Genomic DNA, 12,441 nt, shown 5'->3' on the forward strand with positions numbered 1-12,441 from the left:
CTCTTTTCTCAACGTGCCCCGTTGTCGCACGCTTTGGATGCACGCCCGATACCTATCCCCCTCTAAGCCGTCCTCTCGTCCCATCGCTTCCGCTCCCTCGGCGCGGCCTACGCCAGCCATCCTCCCGCCCCGATGTGGTTGATATTCCGCGTCTTCTTCAGCTCCGTCTTCCTGCTCAGCATCGTCCTCTCCATTCCCGTCGCCTTCGATGTCGGCGGCCGCGATAGCGGGCTGGCCTACAGCCTAGCCCTCTTCTTCTTCTACATCTTTTACTCCGCCCTCGAGTTCCTAACGCCTGAGAAATCGCCCTCTCGCTTCCTCGTCTCCGCCTTCCTCCGCTCCGCACAGTGGATCGTCATCCCCTCACTTCTTATCTGGGCCCTGGGGCAGTTTGCCGTCGATGCAGGGAGCGCTAGCTGGGTGGATCGGACTATCGGGGGGCTGTTCCAATCCAAAAGCACGAGTTGGTCGGAATGGACCTTTGGCAAGGACGGCCTGGTAGAGACGGTTACACTGGGAGGTTGGGATAATGTGCTGAGATACTCCGGGCCCGTATTCCAGCTCTTGGAGGGCTTCTGCACCTTGCTGGTCATCCAGGCTGTGGGACAGCTCACTCGGTGGCTCGTTAACCGCGGGAGAAGCGATACTTGGGTTGTAAGTCATCATTTTATTCACACAAGGTCCATAATATGCTAACTGTTGGCCAGATCGTTCTCCTCGTCTTCTCAAGTTCCATCATGGCCAGCGCCGTTTACTTCCTCTGGCGCGTCGCCCAGTTCCCCCAAATCAGCAACCTCGATGCGACTTTGATCGGTATTACGATGACTACCGCCGTCTTCATTTGCGCCTTCGGCATCGGTAGCGGCCGAGGAAATCCGGTCGAGTCGTCCCTCCTCTTCGCTTACATCGTTCTTTGCGTCTACCAAATATTTACCGACTACCTCCCCTCCGAAAACTCCGATCAGGCCGACCAGGCGAGCTCGCAACCCGAAATTCCTCCTTTGCCACCCATCATCATGGCATCTTACTCCACCTTCCTTCACATGCTAGGCTCCCTCCCCTCGGCCCTTCACTCCGCCCTGGGCCTCCTTTATGCGGCCTTCCAGACCATCACCCCTTCGGTCATAATCTCACTCACCTACCGTCTACTCGTGTTTTATTGCGCCACACGAATTATTCCTTCGATACGAAACTCGGGCGCTCAAGGCGTAATGCAGGAGCCAGACTGGGATGAGTCAGAGACTGCGAACAAGCTTCTGAGTTTCCTCAACTGGTTTTCGCCATCGATCTTGATCGCCGTCTACACCAGCCTGCTCTTACAACATTTCTCGACGAGTGACGGCCCAGATGGTTGGACGTTGAGAGACGGTGATGTAGGTGGGGGCACGTGGCAGTGGACCAATGTGGGGTTGACTATGGTCCTGTACGGAGTAGAGCTCTCCCTAAGCTCTGACGAGCATGATCACTGGAAAGTGGACTAAATGGGAACCGAGATAGGAAGGGAGATGGGCAGCGAGGTGGGGTGGTGGGATGAAGTTGCGGAAGGTATTCGATTCGCACCAAAGGGTGCTTACCATGTCAACATGAACGGGGACTTCCCCAAGGGAATGATAAAGGCATGGACAATTGGAGAGTGAGGAAGAGAGGGCGTCTAAATTCACACCGATATATATTCAAGGCAGCATAAGTGGGCTTGGGACCTGGACTGGGACGGACAGTATTAGGGAATAGGCGCAGGGCTGCAAACGGCGTTAGGGCAGGCAGTCTTTGTTCTTGAGCAGCATGGCGATATTTGATATGATGTATTCTCTCTTTTCTTTGACTCTGATTTCTGGGAGCGCCAGCCTGGTTGTGATTTTGATATAGCAGGGGGTGCATAGTGGTTCTACTTGGATATGCCTCTCTGGCTAACCTTGTTGGGTATTGGGAACCTGTGTTGGGCCATGAGAAGATCTTGTTCTAGCAACTCTCGGTTCATCTGGTGTTTGGTTTTGCATGGTTTATTGATACATAGTATCTATCGATCGCTTTTGAGGCGGGTGCTGGGCTAGACCCGGCAAGGCTCTAGATACCGAGGATGAATCAACAGAACACCCGCCTAAGACAATACCACGAAGATCAAAGTCTCATATTTTGCAATTGTCTTACCTGTCTGCATTCCCTACACTCAACATTTCAGTCGTTACATCATTGCGTCATGTCCGACAGCTGTGCGACGGTTGATTCCCTTGACCCCACACTCCTACGTCCTGACGGCTCACAGTGGATCAAAGGACGAGACGTCGGACATCAAAAGCGTCCTACAATTCTCTCATTCACTACCTCGCCCACTCACTCTCAACTCACGCCAACATGGTCGACACATACGCAACAAAAGGCCTTCCGCCCCCACCCGCCGTCTCAAAGACGACGCTGCCCATGGCCGGGCTCCTCGTCGATGTCTACGGCCTCGCCGAACTGCCCTCCGGCTCCACCGCCGGTGCTCCGGCCCCGGGCCCGGTGACCTGCCTGTGGCTCCTCCACCCCCGCCTCCGCACCCGCGGCCGGATGCATGACATCGCCAGCCGGACCCTGGCCGCATGGCACGCGCGCGCGGGCTCGCAGACCCGCGGCCTCATCGCGCTCTGTTTCGACATGCCCAACCACGGCTCGCGCCTCGTCAGCGAGCAGGCCAACCTGGCGTGGGACGACGGCAACGCCAGCCACGCGCTCGACATGCTCGCCATGGTCAAGGGTGGCTGCGCCGACATGCGCGGCCTGATGGACCTGGTCGCGGGCTATCTCGGCCGGGATGTCGATGCCCATGTGTGTCTGGGGTGGAGTCTGGGCGGCCATAGTGCTTGGCAGGCCTGGGTTGGCGAGGAGAGGATAGATGCCGCCGTGGCGGTTGTGGGATGTCCCGACTTTATGGGTGAGACTCACCCCTCCACTACTCACCAAGGCCGTAACTGACATTCACAGGCCTCATGAAGGACCGCGCTGCATCATCTGAGCTCGACTGCGGCGCCTCAATCCTCGGCAGCAAGTACTTCCCCCCAGATGTCATCGCCGCCTGCCGCACCCAAGATCCGAAGGCCATCCTCTTCGGCACCTCCGCCGTGCCAACCTTGCCGCTCCCTACCACGGAGCAGGCCCGGCTACGACCACTGCTCGACGCGCGCGTGCGAGGGAAGCGACTGCTGCTATGCTCGGGCGCCGAAGATAAGCTGGTGCCGTATGTCAACGGCCAGCCGCTGATCGAGGTGCTGAAGGAGGCGGTCGGCGGAGAGGGATGGTATAGAGAGGGCAAGGTGGTTCTGGAGGATCGTGTGTATGAGGGCGTGGGACATCGGTTCAGTGCGGCCATGGTGGAGGATGCCGTGAGGTTCTTGGTTGATGCTGTGGAGGCGGGACCGAGGGGGAGGAGAGAGGAGAAGCTGTAGAGATCGAATAGACTATGGCCATTTCTAGAGTCTAGATTTATTCTACGTCTATCCTTTCTATATCCCGTAAACATCACGTAGGCTTCATCGCCACGGCCGCGTAGCATCCTCATCCAACACCTCACACCCACCCTCCTCCTTCAACATCAACCCACCCCGATCTCTCCCATTATCCGGAAACACGCTCTGTGCAACTCCCCACGGATTTCTCTTGGCCCGCTTCCCTGCGAGACTCGCCCCTCTCCCGTGGGGATCACTCCTCCACTCCCCCATGGCCATCCCCACGCCCTTCATCGCATCTTCCTTGTCGCCACCGCCCGCCCCTCCTGCCGCAAGAGCCGCCATCCCCGGCGGATCGATGCCGATGAACGAGACACGCTTCAGGGGGAAACCAATGGCCGCACAGTGGCCGTCGACGAGGCGCTCTTTCTTGAAGTCGTGGCTCACGATGGTCATGTGCGTGGGCCACGCGTGGAAGCGGGCGTAGAAGAGTGTGAGGGTGAAGAGCACATTGTAGTACGAGTCTAATGCGCGATCTTCGACTATAATCTCGTCGTCTGAGATACCGCCTGGTAGTAGACCCCAGTATCCGTTCTTCGCTGCGATATTTGCGTAGCTCTGCGCCTCGGACAGTTGCGACTCTTTCCTTGTCGGGCCCCTATCACCGCTTGTGTAAGTCAAACAACCCCGAATTCGGATTCTCGGACAAGACTCACCCCGAGAACATCAACACGGAGCCCGCTCGATCGTCGGCGAGACATGTCACCCCGGCCTTGATGTGCTCGATAAACGTATCTGTCTCCCCGCGTTGGAAGTCAGCAATGAGCCACTCCGCCTCGTCGCTGCCGTGAGATGGGCCGCCGAGCCAGATGCCGTGCCCGCAAACGACGATGAGGTGCGTACGGGAAGAGGCCATTCTTGGATGTTGGTTGAGGAAAAGCTTCATAGATTGATTTCGGTTGGGTCGCTGGGCTTGAGAGATGAGGGTCTGATCATGTGATGTCGGGCTGGTCGCGACTCTGTGGGTGAGGCATCTCGAACAAAAGGAGTTGGCATGGCTGGCAAGGCGTAGCGGGTACGTGGGAGTGACCATAAGTTGTCTAGCAGGATCCATTTCGTGACGGAATAGGTTGAACAAGCGCATTAACAATAAGATTCAAGACCAAGTATTCTCCAACGGCATTGTAATATACAGTTAGGTTCCGTCAGCCCGTGGTGCTTGCGTTCCGATTCTATGCATCCCATCCCAACCCGTCCTAGTAGTACATGGTCATAGATATTTAAGTAAGTCCTGGCACATCTGCGATCTCTACGAGTCTCGTCGACCCGATGCCAAGGTATCCGCAAACGGATCAACTGAAGTCCCCTTGCCGTCCTTCTTCTGCGCGGCGCGAATATTCCTCAATTCATTCGCCTCATTAGCTGCTGCTGCTGCCGCCACCTCCCCCACATTCGATTCCCACGCGACGTTAGAGCTGCGCTGTGCTGCAGACTCGGCGGTCTCTGTTCGTTCGGGCATGATGAAAGGCGACTTTGTGGTCTCCCTAGCCTTCCGCGGCCGTCCGAGGATCATCGTGTGCCCCATAAACTTCTTGTGGGGCAAGGCCCGCCGCCCCCTGACCTGGAGCATGGCCTTTTGATACTCCTCTCGGTGTTCTATGGCCTGATTCTTGAGACCTTCCAGCTTATCGGCGAGACTGTCGACGACCTCGTTGGAGGATTGCCCGTCTTTGGCGGAGTTTCGTTTGATATCATTCTGAATGGCAGAAATCGATTTCCGGTATCCATTCGCTTGTGTCTTGTGGTAGGCGGCCTTCCGTTGCCACTCGGAAGTCTCCGCCGACACCTCTGGAGAGTTGACCTTGCCACCATCACGCACGTTGGCAAAGGTCTTGTTGCGTATAGGTGATAGATGCCAGTGTCGCCGTGCCTGCTTGAACTCCCTTTCCTCCTCCTCCGTCAACTTCCGCTCTTGTGCGAGCTTGGTGTATCGATATAGTTGTGATCGCCCAGGCCTGCGAGTTCCAAGCTCTCGCTTTCGACGGATGCCCTCGAGCTTGAACAGATCCCTTATGAGGTAGAGGCTGCCGGTTACCACAACCGGGCCGTCTTTGCCGGCCTTGTCGCACGCCCATTGCAACGCAGTTCCAACTTCGGGCTGGCCTGCGTAAATTTGATCGGGACTCTTGACAATGGCCTTGGCGTGGTCTGCGCCATAGTTGGCAGGAGCTGGTGCAGGGTCATTGGGCCCTTGAGTAAATTCCACAAAGGCAAGATTGTCTTGGGGTCGGACAACCTTTTCGATAATTTGATCAAACGGCTTGTGTTTGCTTGACGACATTCCCATGACCCAGGTCACTGGCTGCGTATCCTTCCGAAGCCACTTGTCGACATGGCTGACAAGTCCTTCGATTCCTAACATGTTGTGAGCTCCGTCGACCAGGATATTCCGATCTTCTGTTCCAGAAATCTCTGGCGAGATCTGAACCTCCTCCATCCGACCGGGGAGGTAGGGCTCGGTGGCCAGTAGTTTGTCGAGGTTGATCTCCTTATGAGGGAATATGTGTCTAAAAGCCAGGGCTGCGCACAGTAGATTCTGGATCTGGTAGCTTTCTAGCTTCCACTTCTCGTTGTTAAGGGTCAGTAGGAAGGGTTCGGCCTTCCAGGTGAGGATGAGATCGGTTCCCACCTCCCGAGCGTGTTCTCTCAGCACTCGTATGACGGATGGAGGGTTGGTGTGGTCGACGATGCAAGGGACATTCTTTTGCATGATGCCAGCCTTGACCTTGGCGATATTCTCAATGCTGTTTCCGAGAAACTCTTGGTGATCGAGGCCGATCTTGGAAATGACAGTGACGGCCTTTTGTTTCATGGCATTGGTGGCATCAGTGGCTCCACCCATGCCGACCTCGACGATGCCGTATGGGACATGCATCTTTTCGAATACGCGAAAGGCTGTGGCCGTCTCGAGTTCAAAAGGCGACAAAGTCTCGGGGTCTTCGCCGTGTTGGAACTTCCACCCGGAGGCTATGCGATCCCACTTGGCCTGAACGTGGTTCTTCTCCATCTCATACATGCGCGGATTCACATAGAGTCCATTGATGGTGATGCCATTATAGCTTTCCGGGAAGGCTGGTGACGTGTAGCTTCCATATCCAATACCACCGAGCTTGAAGAGGCCGGCGAGAAAGGTGCAGATGGAGCCTTTGCCATTGGTGCCGGCGACATGAACCCCCTTCCACTCCTGGGTGGCCGGTACGACTCGGTTAATGCGGTCGAGTCCGAGACGGATATCTCGAAATCCGGGCTTTCTCTTGCCGGATAGAGCGCGGTAGATGCGGTTAATGGCGAGCTGTATATCCTGGGAGGAAGGCATGGTGAGACGGCATCTCACCGGGCCCGCCGCGGTGATGAGGTGCCGAAGGGGCTACGTATGTGAGAGATGGGTCAATCTCCCGGCCGATTGACAGGATGAGATGCGGTGCCAGTGAGGCCTTGGAGCGGAATGGTGGCGTGAACTGATCATCATGGTCCAATAATTTTCGCTGCGTCGTGGGAGTCCGGCACAAGCCCCACTTGAGATTCTGTGCCACGCCCCAGCCACACATACTTGCCCCACCATGAGACATGGTTTGTGGCTGTGTCCAAGCGTGTGAATCCAAGACCGTTCCCAGCCACAATTTAATAGCACCTGTTAGCACCCAGCTTTATTATCGCAAAACTTACCTGTAACGCCTCGCAGCCGCTAACAGTCACCATCATCAAAACAAACGCGGCTGCATGCATTCAGGGACGGGCCATTAAACCAAGAGCGGGAAGTGCCCACCCGCCCTGATTCGCGCCTCCCTTTTCAACTCTTCACTGGTCTCTCGCCTCCGCCCCCGCGAAAAATTGACAATTAACCCCAGCGCGAGCCTCTCCCGTCGCTTGTCGCCCCGTCTCCCGACTCGATCCATCCTCCTCCACCGTCCGACTTCACGCTCCAGGCAGCGCCATCACCACCCACGCCGCCCAGCTTCAGCGACAGTCCTCGGGGCTCGTCTCCAATAATCCCACTCTCGCGCCTTTCGTTTCTCGCTTTTGATATCCCATTCCTGCGAAAATGGGCCTTCCGTAAGCCAACCCTTTTTTCCCCAGCCCGCCTTGACGCCGTCGCGCCAGCGCATCGCAGCGCAGCCGCACTCCCTGGTCCGCATCAGGGATGGATCTTGCCGCCATCGCCACATCACGTCAACGCATCTTACATCGCGTTGCGACCGTGACTGCACCCCGCGGTCATTCAATCACGCGTAGCGATGCGTTCCCTTGATTCCGTCGCCGTCACGCCCGCAGCAATTTCATGAAACCTGTGCACTGATTGAACCCGACCCTCTACAGATTATTCGTCGCCCCCGTCGAGTCAGACTTACCATCCAAGGCTACGGACAAGAACAGCGCGACATCACCATCACGCTCCGGCATCCGGCGTCATGCGCGCCCAGATTCTCGCGAACGTCGCGCAGCCATTCGACGCCACATGTCGATTCGCGATCGACTGGCCACCGGCTCCTTACGGCAATCAAGTTCTTTATCTGGGAGTGGCCGCCCCAATGTGCCCGCTCGGCTCCCCGGCGAGAACATAAATTTCGGCGAGATCCAGATGGAGGACCCGCATTCAAGGCCATTCCGCGAAGTATTGAGGGAGATGGTCAGAAGCGACGATCAGAGCAGGGAACGATTCGAGGAACAGCTCCACAGCCTGTTCAGCGGCGACACCCAACAAGTCAGACCGGCGGAAAATAACAACTTCCGGGATGTTGCTGCGACTATCGGATGGTGGGCAGGTGATCCTTTGGCACACGTCCCCCGCACTCGGATTGTAAGCTGCCCCAATGAATATTCGATGGTTCCAATACATTACTCCTACAATCGGCGCCATCATAGCACCTTTCGGACCTTGATTGCTAACTCGATCTCAGCAGGATGGTGAGGACCGCCCGCGCCCGAATCAGAGAATCTTGCCATTGGTGCCACAGCCAAGAGCGTCTCGCCCCCCGTTGGTGACGGGTAGTTTAAGCCGACGCCAAAGGACAGAGTCTCGTATCCGTGCATCCTTGTCGGGGTTTGAAGGTAGCGAACACCAACGCAATTTAATCATTCAGCGCATGCGAGGTGTGGACGGGCTCGGGGATCGTGACAGGAGCCTGAGTCCTGAGGGTTGGGACACCCTCTTGACCACATTGACACCTGACCCTCAGCCACCCAGCGCGGGCTCCTCCTTCCACTCCACCGTGGCTTCCCAGAGCGCCGGTGTATCATCAAGCACATCTTTGACCGGACCCGAGCTCGGCGAACCTGGAGCACCAGACCAGCCCTGTGAGTCGGGATGTGAGAACTCGGACACGGAGGGAGCCGATCACGACCAACCTGACTCGGGACAAATCCACCGTCGCTATAACGAGTCGAGGCGTGTTCGGATGCGAGTCCCCGACTACGACCTGGATGGGCCGCTGGACGGGCCGTTAGAAGGTCCGGCAGACGGACCTTTCACTCGGCGCGGGGCAACCGCCTCCGAGCGTTCGGCACGGGCCCGAAATGGCCCAGTGGACCGCCAGCGTCGCCGACAGGTAATGGGAGACCCTTTCTCCCACGAAAACATGTCTCAGGCGCACTTCTACGAACCCCGATATGGATGGATTGGACATCTGTCCGTAGGCACCTCGGACGACGAGCAGGGAACGGAGCACCGGAGTCCGAACCGGGAGAGCTCCGCAACATCGGCGAACAATGCGACCCCGGGGGAGGAGGAGTGGGCAGGTATGCAGCGCATCGTCCGCAGCCTGGCTCGACGGGAGGATATACCGGACGAGTGGTGGGCTGAGGCTGGCCTCAGCAGAACACTCCCGCAGGATGGAACAGATTAGAAGGCCGGGTAGGCCATGTTACGATTTTCCTTGACAGCGACAGTTGGAGGAGGTGGAAACGGGAGAACTGGACGAAACCACGGAGGATCCAAAACGGCTGAGAGATGAAAGAAAGGCAGGTGAGGATGTGCTGTATCATATCGGAGTATTTTGGGACTTGATTTTGGCTTGCGATAGGATTCTTGGCTGACGTAGCCATGGTTTTAATGGGTTAAGCGAACAGCATAAATGAATGCAAAAAGACCACCAAAGGTGGCCTTGTCTCTCTGGCATGGCTATGTTTGAATGTCAGTTTCACGTGGTCCCTCGGAAATCTCGACATGTAGGCGTTAAATATTTGTGACGCGCGGTTGGTCAAGTATGGCTTGCGTGGGCGTGTTTTACACATACAGCTTACTCCAGGCACTGCTCAACGGTTTCACTTAGTCACGACTCCAATTGCCAGAAATGAGAACGTTTTGAAGAAACCTAGCCTAAGTCGTTGGGGTGAAGTGCTGCGTAGTAAATAGCCTTGCCTGGTTCTCGGGACGGATGCTTGCTCCTCCGGATCTACAAATCGGGATTGAGAACAAGGGTTACGAGACATGGTGGGTGGGCACTTGCTGCTGTATTTCATCTATCTGCGCCGCTGGCTTCTCACCGCTCTGGGTTTCGCTAATGCTCGGAGGCATTGATTCGCGAGTTAACCTTTCTCGCGTGGCCTAGCGGTTTGGCGGTTTAGAATGAGTGGAGAGCAGGTACTTTCAGAGGAGGCAGTCAAGGCTCAAGGCTCAAGGCATTGACGGCATCCCTGACGAACGCCACGAGACATCGTCATGCCAGCGTCACGTCACACTGTCGCTGGGCGGAACGCATGGATGCAACAGGAGCCTGGGAGGCCACTCTAGACCGCACCCTGGCCAGTTCCCCTCCCGCGTGATTTGCAAAGGCGATCGGCGCCGGAGCCGCCATGGACAGGCCCAGGTTGCGTGCACATATCTCGGTAGCCATGCTCAGCTCTTCAAGGGAAGCCGACGTGGCGAGGCACACCAGATCGGAGGATTGCAGGGAGTAAGAGATTAAACTGGGGAGGCCAAGTGCGCTCCCCATGCCCGATGGGTGTAGACAAGCCAGGATGAGTCGCATTAGCGGCGCGAGGCTAAGGCAATAGTTAGAGAGATAGTTGGTTGGTTGGTTGATTTCATCATCCGTCGTGGGTGGGATGGAAGCTCAGAAAGGTGAGAGGCGCCAGTTGGGGCGTCGCTGAGGCAGGCTGAAAGAGCAAAAAGTCGGCCCTCGTTCTTGGGATGGAGGTGATGAGTTGTTTATCGACAACGGGAAGGAGTCGTCATCATTTGCGACTGTGTGTTAATTGATTGTCCCTGGACTAACCAGATCTGAATGCTTCAAAGCCACACGGTGATGGCGGGCTGAGACATGGACCGCCCGAGGGAGCGAGCGTGGATATACGGATTAGATAGGGTAATTACCAGTGATTACTCGAGTCTGAACAAGGGAAACCGAGTCCGAGAGAGGAGATGGCGCACATAGGCACCTCCCTTAATCCACCTAGTAATCCGGGGGCTGAAGCCTTTCATCCACTCCCTTTGTCTTGGCCTCGACTTGGACTTGGCGAGCATTCTTCCCATTTAACCCGAGGGATTGTGGCGCCTGGGGGAAGGGCGCCCAACGGAGACAAAAGGTGAGACCTGCCCAGACACCGTGAATCCGTTTTCATTACATGGCATGACATGGGCGTGATCTGAAGGATGGATGTTGCCGTGGTCTGTATCGACGCCATTTCTAGGGCTTGAGCGACCGACCCTGCAGATGGAGAAACAAAACAAAGACATGGTTAATTTTGCAGGGCCAAGCATTGAGATCTGAACCGCCCTCGCCATCGCCCTCGCCATCGCCCTTGTATTGGTTTGACTTGGCTTGTCTTGTTGTTCGTGTTGATTTCGGGTGCCCGTTGGGCGTGAAAACAGGCGCGTGAAAATGGGGAGCTAGCCACCTCAACTGTGGGGAATTCGGAGCAGATGGGATGGCCGCCGCCCAGGAGCCAGTGGGGAAACCGGAAGATTGGGAGAGAGCTGGTGGAGAAGAACGGGCAGCCAGTCGCCAGCAGGTACGGCATGCAGTGGTAATACCTGCAACAACACCTGCAATGTACGGTAAACCTCAGCGGCGGGCGCCCTGTAAAACCCACCAGGTAAGGTATCTGCACTCGCATGTATGTATGTACGCCCGAGCACAACTCGTACTTACCCGCCTAGGGCCTGATTAGGGGCGGGGGGAAGCACAGCCGCAGGTTTGTTCCAGCGCAGTCCAGCGCCCTGCAGCGCCCGTGCCGATCCCTGGAATAGGCGCCGCCGCCCGGCATCACTGCATCACTACATCGATGCATCCACTGCATCCACAGCATCAGCTGCATCAGCGCTGGGTGGCCCACGCACGGCGCCGTGCACCTCCGTACCCCGAAGGGCCCTTGCATGGATGCCCCCCGGGTAGCCCCCATGTCTGCCACACGTCCCTCTTACAGTGGATGGCTCGCAGGCCGTGCCAGCTCCCTACGGGCTCCCCATAGGCTGCTGGGAGGCTGCCTACAGGCGGGGGCTTACAGGGCTACGCTGGCTGGCCGTAGTGGTGTGTGTGGTGTGTTGGTCGCTGGGACTTGGTCTTTTGCTTGGTCTCGGTCTTTGGGTTGGGTTGAGATACAACACAACGGCCATTGATTGATTGGCAACGGCATTGTGCATCCCTCTGTACCTGGGCTGAATTTCCTCTCCCACCCTCGCCCACTCCCTCTCACTCCGCTCCTCTCTCTCCCTCGCCACACAACGGGCTTCCCTCCCTCTCTTTTCCTCCGGCCCCAGTGTCGAACCGTCTTTCCTTTGAACTAGCCCCGGGCCCGCTCTCCGTCGCCTCCCACGACCCGACGCCGTCCCTTGCTGCTGATCCGCCGCCCCTCCCTCCATCTCAACTCCCGCGCCCACGATCCTCGATCACGACGACCCCGACAGCCCGGTAGCGAACGAGACGACCGACCGCACGACGAGAAATCCTCGCAATTCGATCCTCGCCTCGTATGCGGATGCGGATACAACTCCTTCCCGCTGCCGCAGCTCGATCCTAGC

At 57.0% G+C, this 12,441-nt stretch overlaps 8 protein-coding genes across 8 annotated transcripts; 3 read left to right on the forward strand and 5 right to left on the reverse strand.

Annotated features, from left to right (window-relative positions):
* Positions 1-132: 132 nt before the first annotated feature.
* Positions 133-1,481, forward strand: BGZ61DRAFT_361502 (ICE2-domain-containing protein; the record flags this gene model as incomplete). Its single annotated transcript, XM_046241272.1, has 2 exons — positions 133-654; positions 708-1,481. 2 exons carry the CDS (start codon positions 133-135, stop codon positions 1,479-1,481), a joined length of 1,296 nt encoding a protein of 431 aa, XP_046099574.1.
* Positions 1,482-2,308: 827 nt separating this feature from the next.
* BGZ61DRAFT_521099 (uncharacterized protein) lies at positions 2,309-3,439 on the forward strand. The gene is made up of 2 exons (XM_046252475.1): positions 2,309-2,911; positions 2,962-3,439. Exons 1-2 carry the CDS (start codon positions 2,353-2,355, stop codon positions 3,420-3,422), a joined length of 1,020 nt encoding a protein of 339 aa, XP_046099575.1. The 5' UTR covers positions 2,309-2,352; the 3' UTR covers positions 3,423-3,439.
* Positions 3,440-3,506: 67 nt separating this feature from the next.
* BGZ61DRAFT_361489 (uncharacterized protein) lies at positions 3,507-4,338 on the reverse strand (the record flags this gene model as incomplete). The annotated part of the gene is made up of 2 exons (XM_046241270.1): positions 3,507-4,080; positions 4,139-4,338. 2 exons carry the CDS (start codon positions 4,336-4,338, stop codon positions 3,507-3,509), a joined length of 774 nt encoding a protein of 257 aa, XP_046099576.1.
* Positions 4,339-4,552: 214 nt separating this feature from the next.
* Positions 4,553-6,941, reverse strand: BGZ61DRAFT_458667 (Mur ligase). The gene has a single exon (XM_046246788.1). The coding sequence runs from the start codon at positions 6,796-6,798 to the stop codon at positions 4,732-4,734; it is 2,067 nt and encodes a 688-aa protein (XP_046099577.1). The 5' UTR covers positions 6,799-6,941; the 3' UTR covers positions 4,553-4,731.
* Positions 6,942-7,165: 224 nt separating this feature from the next.
* On the forward strand, positions 7,166-9,740 carry BGZ61DRAFT_458669 (uncharacterized protein). Its single transcript, XM_046246789.1, has 3 exons — positions 7,166-7,535; positions 7,800-8,280; positions 8,384-9,740. Exons 1-3 carry the CDS (start codon positions 7,525-7,527, stop codon positions 9,323-9,325), a joined length of 1,434 nt encoding a protein of 477 aa, XP_046099578.1. The 5' UTR covers positions 7,166-7,524; the 3' UTR covers positions 9,326-9,740.
* A 209-nt stretch (positions 9,741-9,949) lies between these two features.
* BGZ61DRAFT_458670 (uncharacterized protein) lies at positions 9,950-10,817 on the reverse strand. Its single transcript, XM_046246790.1, has one exon. The coding sequence runs from the start codon at positions 10,448-10,450 to the stop codon at positions 10,139-10,141; it is 312 nt and encodes a 103-aa protein (XP_046099579.1). The 5' UTR covers positions 10,451-10,817; the 3' UTR covers positions 9,950-10,138.
* A 14-nt stretch (positions 10,818-10,831) lies between these two features.
* BGZ61DRAFT_458671 (uncharacterized protein) lies at positions 10,832-11,211 on the reverse strand. The gene has a single exon (XM_046246791.1). The coding sequence runs from the start codon at positions 11,203-11,205 to the stop codon at positions 10,954-10,956; it is 252 nt and encodes an 83-aa protein (XP_046099580.1). The 5' UTR covers positions 11,206-11,211; the 3' UTR covers positions 10,832-10,953.
* Positions 11,212-11,697: 486 nt separating this feature from the next.
* BGZ61DRAFT_482281 (uncharacterized protein) lies at positions 11,698-12,282 on the reverse strand (the record flags this gene model as incomplete). Its single annotated transcript, XM_046249379.1, has 2 exons — positions 11,698-11,874; positions 11,926-12,282. 2 exons carry the CDS (start codon positions 12,280-12,282, stop codon positions 11,698-11,700), a joined length of 534 nt encoding a protein of 177 aa, XP_046099581.1.
* Between the last annotated feature and the right edge of the window lie 159 nt (positions 12,283-12,441).

The sequence above is a fragment of the Ilyonectria robusta genome, assembly GCF_021365365.1.
Source record: "Ilyonectria robusta strain PMI_751 chromosome Unknown BGZ61scaffold_21, whole genome shotgun sequence".
Classification (NCBI taxonomy): domain Eukaryota; kingdom Fungi; phylum Ascomycota; class Sordariomycetes; order Hypocreales; family Nectriaceae; genus Ilyonectria; species Ilyonectria robusta.